The sequence below is a fragment of the Pinus tabuliformis genome, chromosome 5_2, assembly GCF_031772625.1.
Source record: "Pinus tabuliformis cultivar Carrire ecotype Pingquan chromosome 5_2, CPIR1, whole genome shotgun sequence".
NCBI classification, from domain to species: domain Eukaryota; kingdom Viridiplantae; phylum Streptophyta; class Pinopsida; order Pinales; family Pinaceae; genus Pinus; species Pinus tabuliformis.
The window spans coordinates 210,001,222-210,023,208 of NC_142306.1; the positions used below are offsets into that span (position 1 = coordinate 210,001,222).

The 21,987-nt window shown below is 38.4% G+C and overlaps 1 protein-coding gene across 1 annotated transcript; it reads left to right on the top strand.

Annotated features, from left to right (window-relative positions):
• The first annotated feature begins 1,210 nt into the window (after positions 1 to 1,210).
• LOC149158300 (bZIP transcription factor 60-like) lies at positions 1,211 to 16,558 on the top strand. Its single transcript, XM_089436183.1, has 2 exons — positions 1,211 to 3,293; positions 15,904 to 16,558. Exons 1-2 carry the CDS (start codon positions 1,493 to 1,495, stop codon positions 16,416 to 16,418), a joined length of 2,316 nt encoding a protein of 771 aa, XP_089292309.1. The 5' UTR covers positions 1,211 to 1,492; the 3' UTR covers positions 16,419 to 16,558.
• Positions 16,559 to 21,987: the final 5,429 nt, after the last annotated feature.

A 21,987-nucleotide genomic window follows, 5' to 3' on the forward strand; every position in this document is an offset into this window, starting at 1 on the left:
AATTTAAAAATTGTAAATTAGTTAGATTAAAGACCTCACTTTCATATATATATATATATATATATAAGGTAATTTTAGGGTGATAGTTGGTTATAATAATTATATATTACCAATAAGTTAAAATAACATGGATAGATAACTAAAAGATACACAAAATAAAAATGATTAAAATCCAATTAAGAACGCATAATAAATAAATAAAAATAATAAATAAATCAAAAAATAAAAATTAATAGACCTTAAAAAAATAAAATTAATTAATAATAATAATATATAATAGTTACGATTATATTCATTAATATCTATCAGGAAGAAATAAATAGAAAGAGCGACCTAACATAAAAAGAAGGAGAAGGACCGGAAAAAGTCCAAAACAAGAAGGATAAACCCTAACGAAAGCAAAGAAGATGAAAAGGTGGGGGGGAGGGGGAGAGGGAGGAAGAGAAAGACTAGGATGAAAGGGCACAGATCCAACATAAACCTTAACGAAAGCAAAGAAGATGAAAAGGTGGGGGTGGAGGGGGAGAGGGAGGAAGATAAAGACTAGGATGAAAGGGCACAGATCCAACATCTACTGATCTTCCAACCATCATCTCTATTGAGATTGTTAAGCCTTCTTTCAATCTCAATAGCTTCCCTGAATTTACGATGATGGAACTGAGCAACTTTGGCAACAACCTTGGCCTCCTCTATACACACCTGATGCTTGGTCTTTTCTACATGCTCTGCCAATGCTGAAGACTTGGATTTCCCATGTCTTAGGTCGACTGCATGTTCGCTGATCCTCTGATGGATGGAGCGCGTTGTTTCCCCAATATGGGGGGTCCCACAAGAACAAGGGATCAAGTAGACACCCTTCATGTTCTTAGGGTTAATGGGATCTTTCACCTATCGGAGGGAATTGCGAATGGTGTTGAGGGGCCTAAAGATTGAGAGAACCTCATACCTTTTAAAGATCCAAACAATCTTATCCATGATTCCCAGCTCTTATCTTTTTATATAAATATTATCCTAAAATGAATCCCATAAACATGTCCCCATCCTAAATTAAGAATCCTATAAACTTAAATTGATAGGACATTTTAATCATGCCTCGTGACAAAGAGGTCTCGATGAGCACTCCTCCATGTGAGTCGATCATGGGATTCCCACTTAACCTAGACTTTGACGAAGTCTAGAAGTGTAGTGTTTAATACGTTGGCCCCATCCATACTTAGAATCAAAGTCTGTGTCAACGTTTCTACGACGAAGCTGCCTTGTTATTTCGGTTCTTCTTTCCATGGAACGCGGATTTCGTCTTTATCCTCATTCCAGAGGCAGCGCTAGACTGTGACGAAGTCTAGAAGTGTAGTGTTTAGTACGTTGGCCCCATACTTAGAATCAAAGTCTGTGTCAACGTTTCCACGACGAAGCTGCCTTGTTATTTCGGTTCTTCTTTCCATGGAACGCGGATTTCGTCTTCATCCTCATTCCAGAAGCAGCGCTGGTTAACATGTCTCAGGATCCCCCTCCTGAAGCCTGTGCTACGGCAGATACCCTGAGAATGGAAATGGAACCCCTGACCTTTTCGCAGCAAGAATCGGTCGATCTGGAAGAGTTTCTGGACGATACCCTGTTCAGTTTCCCTTTGGAAGAACAACAATGGGTCGGCAGCCTGTTAGACGAGGCATTCCAGGACGACATTTCGATCCCCTTCGACGATTTCGGAAACGATTATGCACCAGCTTTTGTTGATGAAATAGTGTCGAATCCGCAGATCTCCGATGGCGGATCTGCAACAGCAAGTGGAAATGGAAATGGAAGTGTAAGTGATGTTGATGAGAGCAATGGTGAGATGACCTCGGAAGCTCCTCCTCATCTTCCTCCTTCTTCTTCTTCACCGCCCTCACCGGCAGATTCCTCGTCCGATCAGTCGACTGTCGTCGTCGAGGATGATCAGAGAAAGAGAAAGAGAGAGGCAGAGGCAGAGGACGGCAACAAGCAGGGCCTCGTTTCTTCTTCTGATACAACAGAAACAAGAACAAATTCTTCTTCATCACGTTCGCGTTGTACAGGAGATGAAGACGAGAAAAGAAAAGCGAGGCTGATGAGGAATAGGGAAAGCGCTCAGCTGTCCAGACAAAGGAAGAAGAGTTATATTGACGAGCTGGAAGAGAAGGTAAAATCCATGAATTCTACGATTACCGAGTTGAATAACACCATTGCTTTTATGAATGCCGAAAATATTAAGTTAAAGCAGCAATTAGGGGTCCTCTGTCAGCCCGGTAATGCGGCAAACCAACATCCGGTGACGCCCTTGCCTATGCCTTACCCGTGGCCTCCATTTCCTGCTTACCCGGCGCCGGTTATGGCCGGTGGCAACGGAGGAAGGGTTCCTTTGCTCCCTATACCTAGACTGAAATCCCACTCGCAGCAGCAGCCTTCAACACCCTCCAAGGACCGAAAGCCCTCAAAAAGTGCTTCTGCTGCAGTTAGTTCTGAGCAGAAACCGGCAAAGAAGAGAATCAAGAAGGTCGCTAGTGTTGCTTTTCTAGGGTTTTTCTTCTTTATATTTTTCCTTCTGGGAGGTATAGGTCAACTTCCCGATGCAAAAGATTTAATACTTAGAGAAAGTAGCAGAGAATTGGTCGGTAATAGCATAGAGGGATTATACAGAGGTGGATTGTTATTGAAACCCAGAAGTGGAGGTAGAGTCTTGACAAGTTGGGACAAAGGAGGGAATTCCACGGATGGTATAGATATGGATATAGCGGCTGGGAGACTAACAGGTTCTGAAAGGAGACATGACAAACGGAATCCTACATTTACAGACCATTATAGACATTCAGACAATGATCGAATGAAGATGAACAGCTACATGTATCCAGAAAACAACAATAGCACGGCGCTTGTTGCGTCTCTGTTTGTTCCCAGGAACGACAAACTTGTAAAGATCGATGGTAACCTTATAATCCATGCAGTTCTAGCTGGGGAAAAAGCCTCGAGAGCATTATCTGCCTCACAGTCTAGAGGTAACAAAGATGGGCATGTAGACACCATTTCACTTCAAAAGGAATGTGAAAAGAATAGTTTGGCAGTCAGAACAGAAAGGCATCGTGCTCTTGCTGCTGCTGCTGCCGCCACTACAGATTCAGCCAGAAATGTAGACACTAACACTAAATTTCTTGGAGACGCTGCACAAAATCCGAATTACAGAGCGTTGGCCTCTAACTTCAAGACTAGCTACAGAGATGATATGGAATCAACGGCAGTGGATAGATCACTTAAGCAATGGTTTCAAGAAGGGCTTGCAGGTAATTGCTGATATTTGTTCTTTACACTTGATCATGTTTTAAGCTCAAATTTCTGACGATGTAGGGACAACTCTTTTCACATATTGATTGACAAAGGGAGTACTGTTGCATTTCTGTTTTTATTTTAGATTTGTTCACTTATTAATGAAATGGCTTCTTCTTCAACACTTTCACCTAACTCAGCTCCTATTCTCACATGTTGATTGACAAAGTGGTTTTTCTTCTTTTCTGTCTTCGTTTTGCATTTGTTCACTCGTTAAGGAAATAGTTTTTTCTTCGCTAACGCATGACTCAACGCTGTTGTCGAAATTGAGAGCTTCCAATCTCAAATGTAGATTAACAAAGTGGCTTCTTTTGCTTCCCTGTTTTGTGTTTTTTATTTGTTCACTTGTTCTTGAAATGTTTTTATCTCCAATATTTCCTTGCATAGCGCATTAGTAGCGAATAGACAGAAATGGCATACTGAATAAAAATATTATTGATGTTTTCCCAGGTGCCATACTGACCAATTCATTTAAATTATAGTTCATACTACATAGAAATGACATGGCTGCCTTTTCTGAAACAAAATATTCAAGATGCCAGTATGAAAGCTTCTATTACTAAATGAGCATGGATGTCATATATGAAGACCAGTTGAAAAAGAGTCTACATGCTCACATGCAAAATTGAACACTTTTTGGACATGGCCTAGGGTTTTTAATTGTTGGCTTGTGGTAGTAGCTTCTAGCATGAGAATATGTATTACTGAACTAAGCATGTGCTGCAACATTGCCATACAGGAATACGCGTGAAAGAAGGATTCAATGAATGACATTTTTCCTTTATATGCTCATGTGCACAATTGAGCTCTTTTTGAACATGGCTTAGTTTTTTTGTTTTCTTTGCTTTGCTTGTATGGCATCATCAGTTTCAAACCTTATATGGGTTCCATTTTTTCGAGAGGATTTAGTAGCCATGATATTTTATCCTGAATATGATATTGTAATGCACCTCAATTCTTTTGGTCAGAGAAAATAATGCCGGAACCCTCATGTGATTTCAATAGGAAATTTTTATTATAATAAGTTTACACCAGATGTTAAACATCAAAACGCATACCTAATTGGAAGAAAAGGTTATGAATCCAAGTGCAACTCACATTTACATACTTTAGCATTGTGGTAAATCCAAATTATCATGACAAGCTACTTAGCTGAAATTTGGAAGCTAGAGGAAAGCATCAAATAAAGATAAAGAGGTACCTCCAGGGTAGAAAGCAATTTTTGTCAAAATATGTTAAGACTCACTGAAGCCACCTTCAAAATGAAATCGGTAGGTCCATTTTGCCTAGATGAACATTTACTAGTGTATAGGCAATTGAAGATGGGGGCAGGTGAGGTCTTCAAGATGGTGCTTATTTTATTGATCTAATACACTTGAAGTCGGTTTTATTTTCACCCAGATTTTATAACGTTCCACTACCCAGAATGGAACTTCGACCCAGGATGGAACTACAGCTGCAACTATTGAAATAACTGAAACAGAAAACGGAAGTCAAGAACCAGCAACAAACAAAATGAGTGGGGGCACTTGCACATCCAGGGTAAAGAAATAAATATTCTTTAAAGTTTTATAGTGGGTTTCTCCATAGTACATTTGGTGTTGTATCGTTTATGTGTGCAATGAGCTTATTGTGACTGGGCCTTCGTCCCATGGTTAATTTCATATAACCTATGTCACAAGGTTCATCGAACTTCAATCTTGAGGTTCAAATTTTGGCGAATCTTTAAAAAATTGAGGTTTGGCAAACCTCATCGAACCTTATAACCATTGATCAAGTCCATAGATCAAAACTCATAACCTCCTGTCGCAACTCAATTTTGTAATCTATCCTTGCAATTTCCATGTCTGTGATAGCATTTTTTATGTTTATTGATGTTGACATCTTACTATTTTATCCTATATTTCATTTTAAAGTTAATATATGTATATATAGAAAATGCATATAGACGAATCTAATGGTGAACCTCGTCAAAAAATTCAAACTCGAACCGAACCTAATCATTGCCAAACCCAAACTCGAACCCGAACCATGTGACTTAGCATATGACTGTACAGTTATATTGCTATTTTATTATTTTCTAATTTTTTAGCAGGAAGAAGAAAACTATTTTGTTGTATATGTTATTTCGTGAAGGCATGAGGAAATAGTTGGGTTCAAATACCTTATTTTAGTCATTTCACAATACAAAACAAAGAGGACACATTTTTTGTTAATAATAGTCTTGTATAAAATTGAAGGAAAGAATCAAAGTAACTTCTGGAGGGAAATTCTTATTATAAAGGTATTCTTTTGACAATAGGACCTTGGGTATTCCTCTTAAAGGGGATTCTTTTTCCCTAATGCCAATTTTTGTTTTGAAGAAGGGATTAGAATTTTTCTGTGGGCACCTTCACACTTTGTGCATTTCACCCATACATTTTGCTCATCTGGTCTATTTTCCCATCATGTTGAATATTGTCTAGAGTGGATTTTTATCTCCAGAAAGTTTTTCCACTATACATATACTGTTGTATCATTTATGTCTGTGAGCTTATTGTGATTAGTTTTACATTCCATGTTTTGCAACATGGTTGATTTCATAACACCAAACAGTTATTTTGCTATTTTATTATTTTTTAATCTGGGTCATCAAGAAGTCAAAACTATATTATCTTGTATGTTATTTTGTGAAGGCATGAGGAAATAGTTGGGTGAAAATATTTTAGTTTAGTTATTCTGGAGTAGAAACAAAAAGAAGTGCACATTTTTTTCGTATTCTTTTGGTATAAAAGTGAAAAAAGAAAGAGTCAAAAATAACTTTTGGAGGGAATGTAATTTTTTACCTTAGCAGGACCTTAGGACCTTGGGTCTTTCTTTGAGGGGGGAATTATTTTTTTCAAGGCTGTGAGACTTGAAAAAACTTGGTGATGCATTAAACTTGGTTCAAGACTTTACTAAACTCGGTAAAAGGAAAAAAAAACAAAAATATGCTAAATTTCCTTGAACCCAACACCTGACAATTTAATTACCTAGCAGACTAACTCAGATTGACTGAATAAAAGCACAAGTAGGTTTAACGTAAATACAAATATTCAGTGGAAGCACATTTACATCAATTAATCACAATCACATAAGCACTCACACAAATTTTCTGCCCAATCAAATCAAATCATTAATACTGATTAAAACCTACTTGGGCTCCCTTACTGAGAAAATGGCCCAAACGGAGGAAAATACATACAACAAATATGGTCTAATCCAGCTGATCAAGCCCTAGTCTTGGATGATTTAGATCTCCTTGTTGCACCCTAGTACCTTCATCAGATTTGTCACACTTGATTGAAAATACTTATCCACCCAACCATTGAAATGCCTCTCTCAAATGTCTTGAGTTTCTTCTTCCTTGGCCCAGCCCTTCTTTTATAAGCTTGAGTTGTGACCAAATCCCTAACCCTAATTTTCAAAATGATTAATGATTGATATTAAATGTCAACCTCACTTGAAATAGACCGCTGAGATTCATCTAATTCACTACTGCAAAAACCTTTATATTCTATTAGATTAATTTACTTTATCTTATAAAAAGAAATTACTTTAATTACCAAAGTAATTGCTAAGGTCGAATGATCTATTAAGTGACTTCTGCATGCCGAGACACTTAGGCCTGTGTAGAAGTATTCGCCCAAGCTTTAAATATCAACACTCCTTGGTGAGAGAGGTACTTTTGCCACTTGGAACTAGCTCTAATTATGGAACAATGTCCCTCACTTCATTTATTACCATGGTTGCCCCCTTTGAGTTGGAAGCCTTCCCTGCCACTTGGTTCAGAATCATCCTTGAAGACTTGCTTCCTTTGAACTTATTCCTAAAGGTCTCCCACTCATGAATATCCTATAAAGTCATCTCATACCATAAGACCTGGATAGACTTGGAAGCATCTGCTGACTAGTCCTTCCACCTGAACCTGAAGGTTGACTTCCAACATTTGGGGCTCCCAGGTTGACTTCCTCTACTCTACTCAACATTTGAAGCTCCCAGTTCCTTGTTCTTTGTCACTATCCTACTACTTGCCATTGCTCAAATAGGCTAGCCCTTTTGCCTATACGAGTTTCCTCTCTAACTCCAATGATGTGGCCATCGTCAGAGCTAGATCCCATGGATGTGATCGGTGCTTGTCCATCTTGGAAATCTACAAGAAATCCCTTCTCTATCTAGAGATCGAGAGGAAACTTCTCTTGAGTTTTGCACCCATTGCACGTCCTTCACTTTCAACATGTCTCTTAACTCAAGTTGGAATAACATTGCCCCAACTCCCTTCACTTCATGTTTGGTATCAATACCAAACTCCAAATGTATCTTTGAGTCCCAATCTGTCACACTGTCAAATAACTCCCATGCTCCTATCATATGACACGTGGCTCCACTATCCAATGGCCATGCACTAGCTAGTATGGTGCTCAAGGAAATGTAGGAAATAAGTGAATTCTATTTAAAACTTCTTGGCAAACTCTTTTGCATGAGCTTTTGCTAACACAGCTACAACACACTGTGTACTTTTTCTGCCCTTCGTCCTCTTTGGACACTGTGATGCATAATGTCATGTCTTAGGACATGCAAAACACTTGATCTTAGTCAAGCCCTTTTTCTGCTATAAGGCTGACTCATCACCCTTGTTGCTCAAATATTATACTTTGCTCATCATTGCTTGACTAGTAAGAGCAAGATTCTCATCATTACTTGTCATTTCCCTTTCCAAGTGATCACTATAAGGGAAACAAGTGATTTAATTAGATTAAAATGTGGCTACAAGAACAAACACATTACTATGTATTTACTTGCCCATGGTATTTGTACCCATGGTATTGGCAACCATGGAATACTTACCCATGGTATTGGTACCCATGCTATTGGTATCCATGGAATACATATCCATGGTATTGAGATGGCCAAAGATTATAAGAGGGAGCTCAAGATCATTCTCTAAAGGGGTGGATGTATGATTTCCCTTATTTGATTTTGAGCCCTCCATCCTTTCTTTTCATGAAGATCCAGGTTTTTTTGGAATAGTCATCTATGAACATGCCATTGACATCGACCCACACATATTTGAGTGAATGAGATCCAAGATCCCCATGGACATACTCCCACTACCTGGAAAAGTAACGTTGTTATTCTTGCCAAGTGCACAACCTCTGTACACGCCCTGTTGCTAGTGACACTCTACCTCAAGATCGGCAACACCCTGTAGTGCAAGTGTCCCATCCTCTTGTGCCATAGCTCACACAGGTTTTCACTGTCATGTGCAATGCCTTATTAGGTTTTTCCTGTCAATATGTATAAGTTGCTCTCCCTAACCCCAATGGCCATTGGTATGCCTGGAATAGATTTCTTTGGACGAATGAACACCTGCCCATTCCTAAACATCACTACATATCCTCTGTCCTTGATCACTGAGACTGAGAGCAAGTTCTTCTTCAGTCTTGGAACAAATAGCACATCCTTTGTTGCCAATGCCCCTCCTGACTCTAGCTGGAACTTAATGGTTCTAGCACCCTTCACTACATAGCTGACATCATGAGGAGTCTAAGGCTAGTGGGCAAGGAGATAGAGAGGAGAACTATCGCCGAAGTGTCTGCAAATTGATCTCGTTTTTGGGTGATCCTCATGAAGTAACCGATAAGGTTATCAGACCTTGACATTTGGATGGATCTAAGCTTGTTTCTCAAGATTATCTTCTTGTTCATATTTTCACCCTAGTATAGGCCCACTAGAGCTTTGAACATCTTCAAGTGCAGGATCAAATGATATTTTACGACATCCAGGATAATCCTTTGGGCTATAATGTCCTTCACATCAGCCTCCATATTTGTTGGATCCAGGGTTGCGGGGGAGCGCCCCCTCGATCCTGCTCCCAATCTGTGCTTCGGGTGGGAGCGACTCGGCAGTGGGTCGGGAGTGCGCTCCTGAAATCTATTTAATCTTCATTTTCATCCTTTTACTTAAATTTTTAACATTACCATGAAATGACTCAGGATGTTTGAGAGTGGTTCCAGCCTCATTGTTTTTCATATGGAGAAAGTAGAATTTTAGATTTTATTCAAAATCAAGCAGACTTATTAGTTTTTCAGGATTTCATGATTGGGGGAATGCAATGTTTCCATTGAATTTTGTCATGTATTAGGGTATGGAACTCGTATTTAATCAAGAGCAGCAATCCCTCTATGTACCTTGATGTTAGTGACATTGGTTGTCGAACTCCTCTATCATGACCCTCCTAAAAATGTACGCATCACTCAAACAAAATCTTGACTTGACATGCTATACTTTTTCTATCGTATGTTAATGCTTGGAGGGTGATATTAATGACAAAGATCCCTATACAGATACAGAGGTAATGACAAAGATACCTCTGGATATCAATGCTTAGAGGTTGATATTAATGACAAAGATCTTGATTTTCCAACAAGACTAAAAAATTAGACATTTCTCGTGGTGGCAAGAGGCCCAAGCATAAGAAATAGATAATAGATTTACTTCTCTTTTCTAGTTTCTAGTAGTTTTTATAACTATTGACTCTTTCATATTTATAATGATATTTTTTTAAACAATATATGACAATTTAAGTTTGAAGTTGGCAATTATATCTCATTAGTAATGAATTATGAATATGATGCTTCATGAAAGTTGAAAGTTGTTTAATTTCATTTCATTTTATAACATTTCATTTCATGTTAGATATTATTTGTTGTAATGGTTACACTTAGCTTACAAGTACAACTTTGGTGATCAATGATGATAAATGTTATATATTGAATTTTGAAAGCTTGAAACTTTAAGATTGATGAATCATGAGACTCAATATGTTGTATGTTACTAACTTGTGGACATGGTTGATGAAGATTACAACTTGTAGATGATTGTTGTTATATGGTTCAATCTATGTTTTTTTTTTGTTTTTTGTTTTTTATATCTAATTCATTATTCTACATGTTTTTGTTGACATATATGTATAAAAATATAAAAAATATATATATTATATAAAAATTGCTCCGGGATTCGCTACCAAACCGGGAGCTTCTGAAAATGTCGCTCCTGCTTCTGTTTTGCTCCCGCTCCCCGCTTTCGTTCCTGCTCCCAAGTAACACTTTTAGGAACAACCATTTCTACAGATTCCAAAGGTCATGTTCTTTAAACAACAAGGTGATCCTTGCCTTTCAGGGTAGGAAGGTAGTTGCTCCATCCAACCTATCCTCAAAATTCAAATTGGTTACTGCCATCTCTAGATCTGATAATTACACCTTGTGCTAAGTCCTAGCACTCACAAGAATAAAAAACTTTGCTGGTTTATGGATCTGCAAAGATTTCCTGGAGGATATGTCTCTTAGTTCCTTGAAAAACCCATAAAAAATATTCTAGAATATATATCAAACCTTCAATTGATATGGTCTCCCTTTCTCCCTTTGAAGGACGACCTCCGCCAATCATGGCTGGCAAATCTGGCTGCACTGTCCTTTGTAACTTATGCATGCAAACTCTGCACCTGCACCCTGCACTGTCCTGTCACCTCCTGTACTGTTCACGAATGCCACACTTGATTTTCGCACTGTCTTGTGACTTTGTGTATGGCCATGGCAGCTTGATCTGACAGCTCTTCTCCGCTGCCAGCGCTGTTTATGTGCATGTGACACTTTATTTCATGATGGCTGTGGCTGCCTTTACCTTGCCTGTGGCACCTTGCTGACAGCTTGACTGGCAGCTGGCTGGTGCTTTTACTTGACACCTGTTTGCTGCCTGTGTGTGGATTTTTGCAGTGCCAGTGTGCTGTGAGTCGCGACCTTGATAGATTCCTGTTGGCTGTACCTGACTCCCATGCAGCTGGTTGCTGCGGGGGTGCCTTTTCTTCCACTGGCTCTGTTTTTTCAGATGGCAGCTGCCTGTCATGGCAGTTGCGGCTGTGTTTTTTTGCTTTCAGTTTGTTTTACTTCTGTCATCTGTGACACCTGTGTCTCGCAATCCGTGTGTACGGATTGATTTTTGCTGTCCTTGGCTGCCGGATTCCTTGTGGCACAGTGTAACACTGCCAGGCCGTTGGTTGTCCACCTTCTTATTTTCTTTTTTAATTATCTCCATCTTTGACTTGCATGCATAGTCTTCACTTGTACGACCTGATTTTTCTTGTACAACTTGGTGCTGTACAGTTCTGCCTCCTGCACGATTGGATTCAGATGACTTTTTGTTGTTGTTGTTGCTGCTGCCTCATATGGTTGCTAGATGAACATGGCGCCGGCACCTCCTGTACAAATCTGGCTTCTGTACAATTCTTGGAGATTGATATTCAGGGACCAAGCTCTGATACCATTTTAAATTTCCTTAGCCCCAACAACTTGGCCAATTACTACCTAGCAGATTCCTTCTAGTAATATCTAATCATTATGCAGATCTGCTGAATAAAAGACACAACTGAGATTTTACATAAACAATGGAAGAAAACTAATCACCAATCTCATACACATGCATACATAAGATTTTTGCCCTTCAAATCAGTTCTGCATTCATATAACTTCAGAACTTACAATGGCTCCCTAACCGGGAAAATCACCCACTAAGGAAAATACAAATACAATAAAAACCTGGAGTTACCCTAACTGATCAAACGCCTTTGCAGATCTGTCCTTCGATCTTGCTGGCTGATCTGGATCTGTCTCCCTTGCTGCCCCTTGCACTCTTCCTTGATCCTTGCATACTTGAATGAAAGTCCTTCTCCACTCAGCCACTGAGATGACACTCTTACTATGTCTTGTGCTCAAGATGTGCCTTTCTCCCTTAGCTTAGCCTTCCTTTATAAGTTTGAGTTATTGACTGAATCCACAATCCTAATCTTCAAAGATGAGATTAGATGCCAACATCACTTGAGATCAATGGTTGAGATTCATCTAATTCATTAATGAAAATAACCTTTGCATTTCATTAGATTAACTCACTTTATTTGATAAAAGTCAATTACCTTAATTATTAAATTAATTGCTAAGGTTAAGGGTCAATTAGCAACTTCTACATGCCTAGATACTTAGGCCTGTGTGGAGGTACCTGCCCGAGCTCTAAACATCAACATTTTGTGGGCCTGCCCTTTTCCAGACATGTTTATGCATCTACTTCTTGTTCATTTGTCATTGGAACTCATGGTTTTCTTGATAGCATCTCTGCAGCCTTCAGGCCAAGCTGGTATGCCTGTAACATACTGAATTCTCACCATGCTAAGCTCATTCTCAGTTACATATCGGAGGCCATTAATGTATTTACCAACAGCCTCATTACCTTCATCACTTTGTCCAGGTCTAATGCATAGCCTATACAATTCATCTCCTTCAGCCTTTGGGTTATTTAGATTCCTGAACAGTTTTAAAGAATAGTCTACTCAACAGGAAAAAAATTACCTTTTGACTTGGCAAATGTCCTCTTCCAAGTGTTTCTGTTCTCCCTGCCTTTTGCTTGCATGCAAGCTTAACTCTTTTAGGTTCTTCAATTTGCTCAAATTCTGAGAAGACTGTATTTCTCCAATCCAGTCAATTAATTTTGGGTACAAGCTTCCTGAATAGGAAGGGGTATCCATCTTTGGTCAACCTCTCATATTTGTCAATGCCCTTAGTGCTTTAAAACAAGGCCGATCCAAATCGGATTCGGCCTGGTTGACGGAGCTAGACCCCTTCCTGGGTCAGCTAGGTAGAAAAACCGGTCCGATGGCTGGTCCGTTACCGATCTGGCAGAGCCAGACACCAATTAGGCCGGTTCGGTCGAGCCCATCTTAAACCGGCCGAGCTAGTCTGCAGGGAAAAAGGCGGCAACCCGGACTTCAAACTCAATATTTTTTTTTTTTATTCTTAATGTCTCTACCCCTCTCCCAAGCCTATAAAAGTGACCCAACCGCCTCACATTTATTTAGCTATTTCATTGCATTTTTGTGGGCATATGTGAGGAGTTTGTGAAGAGTTGGAGTTGGTTTTTGGAGCAGTGGTGAGGAGGAGCCATGGGTTTCCCCATTTGACTCTGATTTAGAGTCTGAGCCAGATGATGTTGCCTTGTTTAGCAGTAGTGACTAGTGATGTTTTGTTGTAGAGGCCATTTGGAGCTTCATTGGTTATGTGCTTTTGTTCTGATCTCTATATATTACATGTATTGGACAGTGCACTGGGTGCCATTTTGGTATAATAGATATATTCATGAGCATACTTTGGTCTTCTGTCTATATTCTAATGCTTTGAGTTTGGAAACATGAATGAAAATCTTTCAAAATATGTTTTTTATAAAAAATTAAATATTTGATGTATTTTTTACAACAACCGAGTCATTGAAATCAACTAGGCCGAGTCGATACCGAGTTGGAGTTGGAGTTGGAGTCGACCCTCGGCAGGGTCCGAATCCGAGTCGAAGTTTTAAAACTATGCCTTATATGTCTCTTTTCTGGAGCTTGTGTTTCTTCAACTTCTTGTGGAGTTTCTTGTTCTATCTCATCTTCATTCATGTCATGTATATCAGCAGCAGTTCTCTTTTCTGGAGCTTGTGCTTCTTCAACTTCTTGTGGAGTTTCTTGTTCTCTTTCATCTTCATTCATGTCATGTATATCAGCAGCAGTTCTCTTTCTCCGGCCTGCTTCCATGGCATCCATCCCAGCAGACATGAGTGTCAACATCTAAATAATCTCATTTGCAACAACTCTTCACTGCCCTTGACCCTACACTGGGGCCTGGTATTCCTACTCCCCCTTTTTGTGCCATCCTGTTGTTCTCATGCAAAATTTTCACTTGGACCGTTCTACCCAGTGATTTGCAATTTCCTTCTGTGGAGTTTTTCCGTGGACTGTTCTACCCAGTGCCTTGCAGTTTCCTTCTGCCGGATTTGCTTTCCTTGCCCATCAGGATCCAACCCAGCATGTTTGCTTTGCTGGAATCGATCTCCACACTCACATGCAGGTATCACAATCTGCTCTAGTACTAAATTATGTAGCCCACAAAGTACATACAAGCTACAGGCATGACAGGAACTCAATTTTTCAAAGCACACAGCATACCAAGGAAGCACACACACAGTATGCAAATAAATAAATGCGCAAGGAGGCAAACACAAGCTAACCAGTCTATTATATACAGATGCCTAACTTCAAAAGGGGTATGCCTGTTATAAATCTCAGCTTGGCTACAATGAGTTTTAACAGGAATATTCAGTTCCTTACGAAATCTGGGTTCTTCTTTGTATGGGCTGGTACTAAGCTCTCCCTCTGTTTTTCCAGGATTGATAATGATTATCCCCGCACTTCCCCAGCCCCCTCTAAAAAATCCATGCCTATTCCTGAATTCTCCCCGCACTAGATTATCAATAGCCACTTCCAACCAATGCTATTTCTTCCACTCAAATGCTGCCAAGTCACCATTCCAACCACCACCAAACTTGTTTTTAAGACAAGAAAAGTGGGTCCACTTCTTTGGACCTTCCCTCAGAGTAATATGTATCAACAATTTGGAAGGGTTACTGGATGACTCTTAGGAATTTTGGGGCCTTCTGTTTTCTTCCCACCTGAAGGATGGCAAGGATGGATGGGTGAGTTCTACTACCTCTCTCTCCTGTACTCTCGTTTGTGCCACAAAGAAACGGGTTCAGGTACGTTTGAGGGGTTCGACAAGGTTGCAGGATGATGTTCCTGCATCAGCTCCTATGGAATTTATAGGAGGCGGAATTGAAGTTGTTCACTCCTTGGCAGGAACTAGAAGTATTATTTTCCAATTAGTATTTGTTTTCACTAAGAAAATTCAGCAGCTTTCAAAGAGTTTCAAGGTACTTAAAGAGGCTTTACATTATGTCAGTGTAACTTGGAAGTGGTGGAACTAAAGTCTTTTAACCTGTCAATGATAAACTATGCTATCAAGATTAGAGTTGCGCAAGCTATAACCCTCACCATTTATATTATTTTTAGGCAGATACATAATACTCTTAGATGCCTGATTTTTTTTGAATATCCTCAGAAATAATTTTACCATGAAAAATTACATATATGTGTGAAATTATATATTTTACCCCTGAAATATTATATAAGTATGAACCATAAGAAAAAAGGTTATTGCAAAATACAAGGATGCAAAGCATGAAACTTCTTCAAGTTGCTGGAGAGTTGATAAATATTAAAGTATAATACTTTGTTTGTGCAATTATATTGTTTCAAAGCATAATAAGATACCGGTGATGATATGCAGATTGGTAGCCTAGTATATTCATGTTTTTCCTTTCCTATTTCTACGCATGCCAATTTGTGTTATTAAAGCTTGCGCATTTTATTGAGGAAAATATAAGAGAGATAATTTTTCCTTCTTTGTTGCTGCTTGCACATTATATAATTAAGTTATATTCTACTTCAAATTGTGGCCTGCTGTTTGTTTTGTTTTTCCTTTTTAGGAAAATAACAATTCATGAATGCCTTCTTAGTATACCATATTTGTACTAATATTCCATTTTTTTTCTCTTGTACAACCCTGTCAGCACCTATTTTGGTTCAATTTGACTGATGCAGTGATGCCATATATTTGCATGGCTGTGTAGGACCTGTTTTGAGCTCAGGAATGTGTACGGAAGTCTTTCAGTTTGATGCATCTCCAAACTCTCCCTCAACAACCACAAATTCCAAGCTTGTGACAAGTGTTGCTTCAAGGATTGCAAATAATTCCAGTGGGCAGTTCAGTAATAATTCTTCAGGATCAAAGATAAATGAAACTCGTAGATCAGGTTCAGTGTATATGTCAAAGAATAGAAGAGTTTCATATGCAGTTCCGTTACCCCCTGCTAGGCCCCCACTAAAGGATAGAAATGAAAGGAACTTCACGGATCATGCTGAAATTATTCATGAAGAGAGACAATACAGAGGGAACAATACAGCACCATCGTCAATGGTTGTCTCCATTTTGGTAGATCCTAGGGAGACTAATGATGATGGGATGCTGTCATCTGGAAGTCTGTCTAGGATTTTTGTTGTGGTTCTTGTTGACAGTGTGAAATATGTAACTTACTCTTGTGTACTTCCCTCAAAGGGCTCCGGACCTCATTTAGTGACGAGATGAGGAACACCTTTGAAGAAATTTGAGTTCAGGTAAGAACATAAAATGTTAGAAATCTCTGTTTTGTTTCCAATCAAAAAATAGACCAAATAAAGTCTACTGCGAGTGCAGCCTATATATCTGCATTACTGGTATTTCTTTCATTTCTTTTTTAGGTATGGCATGTTCAATGATAATAATTAATAGCTTTTCTATGCAGAAGACACCTTCAATGCCCATCCTAATGATGTTCAATTTGTGTTTAGATGCAAGATAATGCTCTTATTGGCAGGATAAGGTGTTGAGCTTCCCCTGACCATTGCAAAATCATTACCAGTAGATGTTTAGAAATCCCCTTAAGTGTAGGCAATCTGTCATCAAGCAATTCTACAAGAGCAAGGATTGGTTTTACATGGACTAGAAATTAAGCAGAGAAGCCAAAGCAATTGTTTTTGATGTTATCAGAGAGTAACTAAACGTGGTAGAAGTTTTCCTCAATGTATCATGAAGGAAATTCAGGATCAAACCTATCAAAATTGGTTTTTAATATTTCTTAGTATTGTCTGGCATTTGGCTTCTCGTTAGTATTTCAATATCTCATCATAAGTTAACCCTTATTCTTCCATATTGGAGATGTGCTTTCTACTAGAAAGCCATTGCTTTCCCTTGCTTATGAATATTTCTATTGAAATAGCTCAGTCGCTAATCATTTAGTTTGCTATACTTGAAGCTTGTCAGAGTCTTTATTTCCTCGGTTTTTTGTCCTGGAACAATGTAATCAGTGTCTCATAACTCCCTTACTTTCCTAGCACATCAGATAAGCTCAGAATTTACCTGCTAAAAACAGGTTAAATGGTTTCTAGTTTAATCTAGTTGAGGATTAAATTTTGTGGTATTCAACTTCAGGAGAAGCTGCTGTGGATTTGAAAGTCTACTTTGGATTCTTCTGAGCAATTGAATTCATTTGTCATATGTGCCTATGGTCATTGGTCTAAAATGCATTTCCATGTGAAGTGGAATGCATTGTCCTGGACTGACTTTAAAAGTTTGAAGCATTGGTTCTATTGCTTCCTTAATCTGGATAGAAGGGCCTAGTTCTGATCACTTGTTTGTTATTGTGAAAATACTCTAGAAGGAAAAGATAGAAGGAAAAGCTATGCCCAATTCCTTGTGATGAGGACAGCCTCCTGTGAAGAAAACTATATATAAATTACATCAGTTAAAGTGGAGAAAACACTTGTCCCAAGTGAAAAACCCAAAAAATTTACTACTCTGTAACCTGCATATGACACACAATAGAAAATTGCTTCTGATGAGACAGCTTGATCAATCTAGTGTGTCAGCCATGGCTAGGTTAGTTAAAACAGAAATGTTGCATTCTTCTATAACTAATAGCAGGAATTTCTAATATGGATTGAAGATTTAGAGACGGTGATTGGTTTCCTATCTGAAGGTATGCGTGATTATTTTGTTTGGTGATTATTTTGTTTGAGGATATATATTGCTTGGTGGTGCACGAATTGAGATGATTGTCATCTTTCACATGTAATTCCTTGTAAAGACGAAAACACTGGTATTTTTTTCTCATATGGTCTATTGATGTTAGAAAGTTAATGTGCTTCTCTGGTTCATCATTTCAAGTACCGATGCTATTGTCGTTCGAAGCTTCCAATGCAATTCCTTTCAGCTGTTCTTTAGTAAAGTCTGCATATAAGCTATATTAACCAGTGTTTTTAAAACCGGAACCGGTGATCGGACCGGTCCACCTAATGAACCGGTTTACCGACCGGAACCGGTCTAACCGGGACTGGTTTGGTCTAAACGAACCGGTTTTAGAAAAATACATTAAATAATTATTTTTTAATGAAAAAAACTATTTTTAAGATTTAAAAGCATGATTCCAAGCCAATAGAGACAAAATATGCAAAGATTGCTCATTTATATACCATGTAAAGGTGAATATATCAAAATGGCACCGAGTGCAATACATATCATCGACAAAATACATAAGCAATGAGGCTCTAAACCACTAAGAAGATATTAATATCACAAGTAAATTTCATCTAAGGAAAATGTTAGGTTTAATATGTTGCCCTAACCATTTTCCAACATGGTATCAAAGCTATGGTTTGTATCCTTGGTAGCTGGAAATATCACTATTTCATCTGTAGCTTGATCATTTGGAGATCAAGTATAACAAGACTAGCAAGAAGCTTATACAAAAGAAGAGAACCAAATGACAGACAAAAAGTCTGCCCCTAAATTAAAATAGGTCTGCATAGAGGTCCAAAGTCTGAGGTGTTTCAGAGACACGAGAATCATAGAGGTTCAAAGTCTGGTGTATTTCAGAGACCCAAGAATCACAAAGATCCAAAGTCCGGAGTATTACAGAAACCCAAGAATCACAGTAACTTCGTATAGAAGTCCGAAGATTGTAGGCCTAATAACATTGCAGAGGTACAAATTCTTCCTTGGTTAATAGAGGTCCGAAACTATAATGATACTAAAGAAGGTCTGAAGATTTCAGTGGATTACAAAGGTCTGAATTACAATGGTATTTCAATTTTCCCGAATTGCAGTGATATTTTAAGAACTTAGAAAATTGTAGTAAGGTTTGAGAGATGAAGTATCTAGAACATGTATCATTCCTATTGATAAAGTCATGAAAATCATAACCCCTAAACCACTAAACCACTAAACAACTGCGTTTTTTGTCATGTTTCAGTGGGCTGTCCATAAACCGGCCGGTTAGCAATAAACCGGCCGGTTTTGACCTAAACCGGCCGGTTTTTACCGGTTAGGTCAATTTTCCGGGCACATGGGGCTTCTAACCGGGTTTTTTCACCGGTTCTGACCGGTGAGCCTCCCAACCGGCCGGTTAGGCCGGTAACCGGTTGGACCGGAACGGTTTTTAAAACTATGATATTAACTGAAGCGTTAATACAAAAGTTTCCCCAGTTTCACATTCTTTAGAATATTAGAACTATCACTTTATGCAGGTATGTGGCTCTGCCAAACCGTTAATGGTTGTTTAGCTGAGAACTCGAAGGGATCAACTTTCCGTTTTGTATATGTTAATTTGAATCGAGTTAGTGTGTCTAGATATGGTGTTGTCTAATTATTATATGATTCTACGTGAGTTTTTGGCCGAAATCTGGTGAAACAATTTTGGGTTAAATTGTGATCTTGTGTTGTTTAAAATGAATTATTGACTGCACATATGGATTCAGTGTCCTGAAAATTCCCCGGGGCATTCCGATTGTGGAGAGTTCACAACTCAAACTTGTGATTCCTATAAATCGCTGCCAAATTCTGGAAAAATTCAATCACAAAATATGCCCAGAAAAGCTCCAAAACATATAACAGGCAGACTACGACTTTAGATATAAGTTGCTGTTTATAACCTTCTAATTGAAAACTTATAATTTTATTAATAAACAGTGAGATTCTAACAAACTTGCTGAGAGTACATATATAAATTCATTTTGAATTTTTTTGTAAGAAAAGCATTGTAATCTCTTGATAAGTTGCTCTGCTTATAACCTTCTAATTTTAAAACTTATAATTTGATTAGTTGACGGTCATATTTTTGAAAACTGGCTTAGAGTATGTATATAAAGTCATTTTTTGTTTTTTTTCCTGAGAAAATAATCGTAATCTCTTTATTTCAAGTAGAAATGGTGACATTTAGATTTAACACGTGTCTAAGGACACACTACCAAAAAAAGAGAGCTGGAAGCAGTTCGCTCATGACATAAAATATATGGAGAAAACAACCCGATACGTTTAGAAGTGTATTTAAGTCAAAACATTCATGAAAGTAACAGTACGAAAGATGGTCTTGAACACGCTTATTAAAAACCAATGGTTCACTTCCTCATCAAACTAGTATCAAATTTTATAGACAAATAGTGCCCACAAGGCGGGATGTCAATGACTGTATTCTGTGTCTATTATCTTAATTCTGGCTACTTGAGATCTCACTACCTGCTTAGACATACCATTAGTGGAGGCATTTAGCGCTCTGAATATGTGTGAGTAAAATAATCAAATCTGGGCGGCTCCTCACGGATGAGATCTTCTAGACTCAGATTGGGATTTCTCATCCGACCATTGATCCAATTGACAACCAACTTTGAATCCCTTAAGTTTGAAGTTTTGAGATACCCCTTTCCACTGTTTTCCTGACCAGAATGAAGAGTCTTTGACCTTGGTTACGTTGATGCTCCCATATTACCCCAACCAACAAGTGTAAGAAGAGAATTGATTCTCTAAAATGTATCGAGCTCCTCTAGCATTGCACTTGCTCGTATTACCCTTAAAAGCCCTTGTTGACGCGGCGAGTTTTTGCTATGCCAACAAGGGGAAATAACCCGATCGCAGGCCTTGATTAGATCTGCTTTCGTTTGGAGTGGCTAGTTCCAACGGATTTTAAAGGATCTCGTAAATTGTAATAGGTGTTGAGAGATTGCTCTCGGAGAAAGACTTAAGTTAAATCAACAAAAGAAACAACTAAATTATATGTATTAAGTCCTATCTATATTAATTCTATCTACTTATATTAAACTATTCTAATCTATCCTACCGGAGCATAATAAAAGAGATTAAACATCATATATAGATTCCAAGTCCAAATGAATCAATCACTGAGTTCATAGATGAACAAGGTTGTATTAAAGCTTAATTGCAATCTAATTATTCATACAAGAATGCACATTCCTGTTATACAAATAAACTTGCAACTGATGTTTAATATAGTTTCAAATCGGGGACTGCTCATGAGTTAACCATGATAAAGAATTACATTCAAATAACCAAAACTAGTTATAAGCTGTATCATTATCAATCTGCACAAAACAAAACACATTTATATTTATGCCAGCAACAACACCCTGATTCTAAACACATGAAAGAAGAGGAAAATAAATCTGAAAAAGGCTCCTTCTTGACCCAAAAAATGTTCTTTATTAGCACAATAAATGAAAAGATGTTCTGCCCAAAAAAAGTCCTCTACCCATCTCTGGAGGTAATACTTATGCAGAAAAGACTGAACCTCTGTCTTACAACCCCCCGACTTTCCACCTTCTTGCTCTTTTCCATGTACACATTAAAATATACAAACGTAGAATCGATCGGTGAAACGACTGACACGTAGAGGGCATATTTGTTGGAGTGCTTCATTTCCTTGGGGAAATGAATAAATGTTGATTAAAAGAGAATGACTGCGTGTCATCTTTTTGCACTTGTATTGAGCGGATGTTATTCCCTATTATTTCCTGAAGGACACTGAAGACATTGTGTTCATCATCCCACATTTGGCATGATTGAAGGTGTATTTGGAGGCAATAACATCTTGATGGATCAACGCTGTCATGAGTGCTTCCTCTTGACATAGAGCGTGCCTCCATTATGCACTATGGCGGTTCATATCCTTTTCTTGCAGAGTATGTCTTTGCAATATCGACATCGGTGGTGCAGAGGTGTCGTCTTGATATAAATTGCATTTATCTGTTACTGGATCCACTCGAACTCGCCTTTATTCTCTTGGTCCTTGTTTGCAAAAATAGTTCATATTAGCCATGATTATGAGAAA

Coding starts and splice junctions, on each gene's coding strand:
- LOC149158300 (XM_089436183.1), top strand. CDS start 1,493: ATGTCTCAGGATCCCCCTCCTGAAGCCTGTGCTACGGCAGATACCCTG. Junction 3,294..15,903: donor GTTTCAAGAAGGGCTTGCAG/GTAATTGCTGAT, acceptor ATGGCTGTGTAG/GACCTGTTTTGAGCTCAGGA.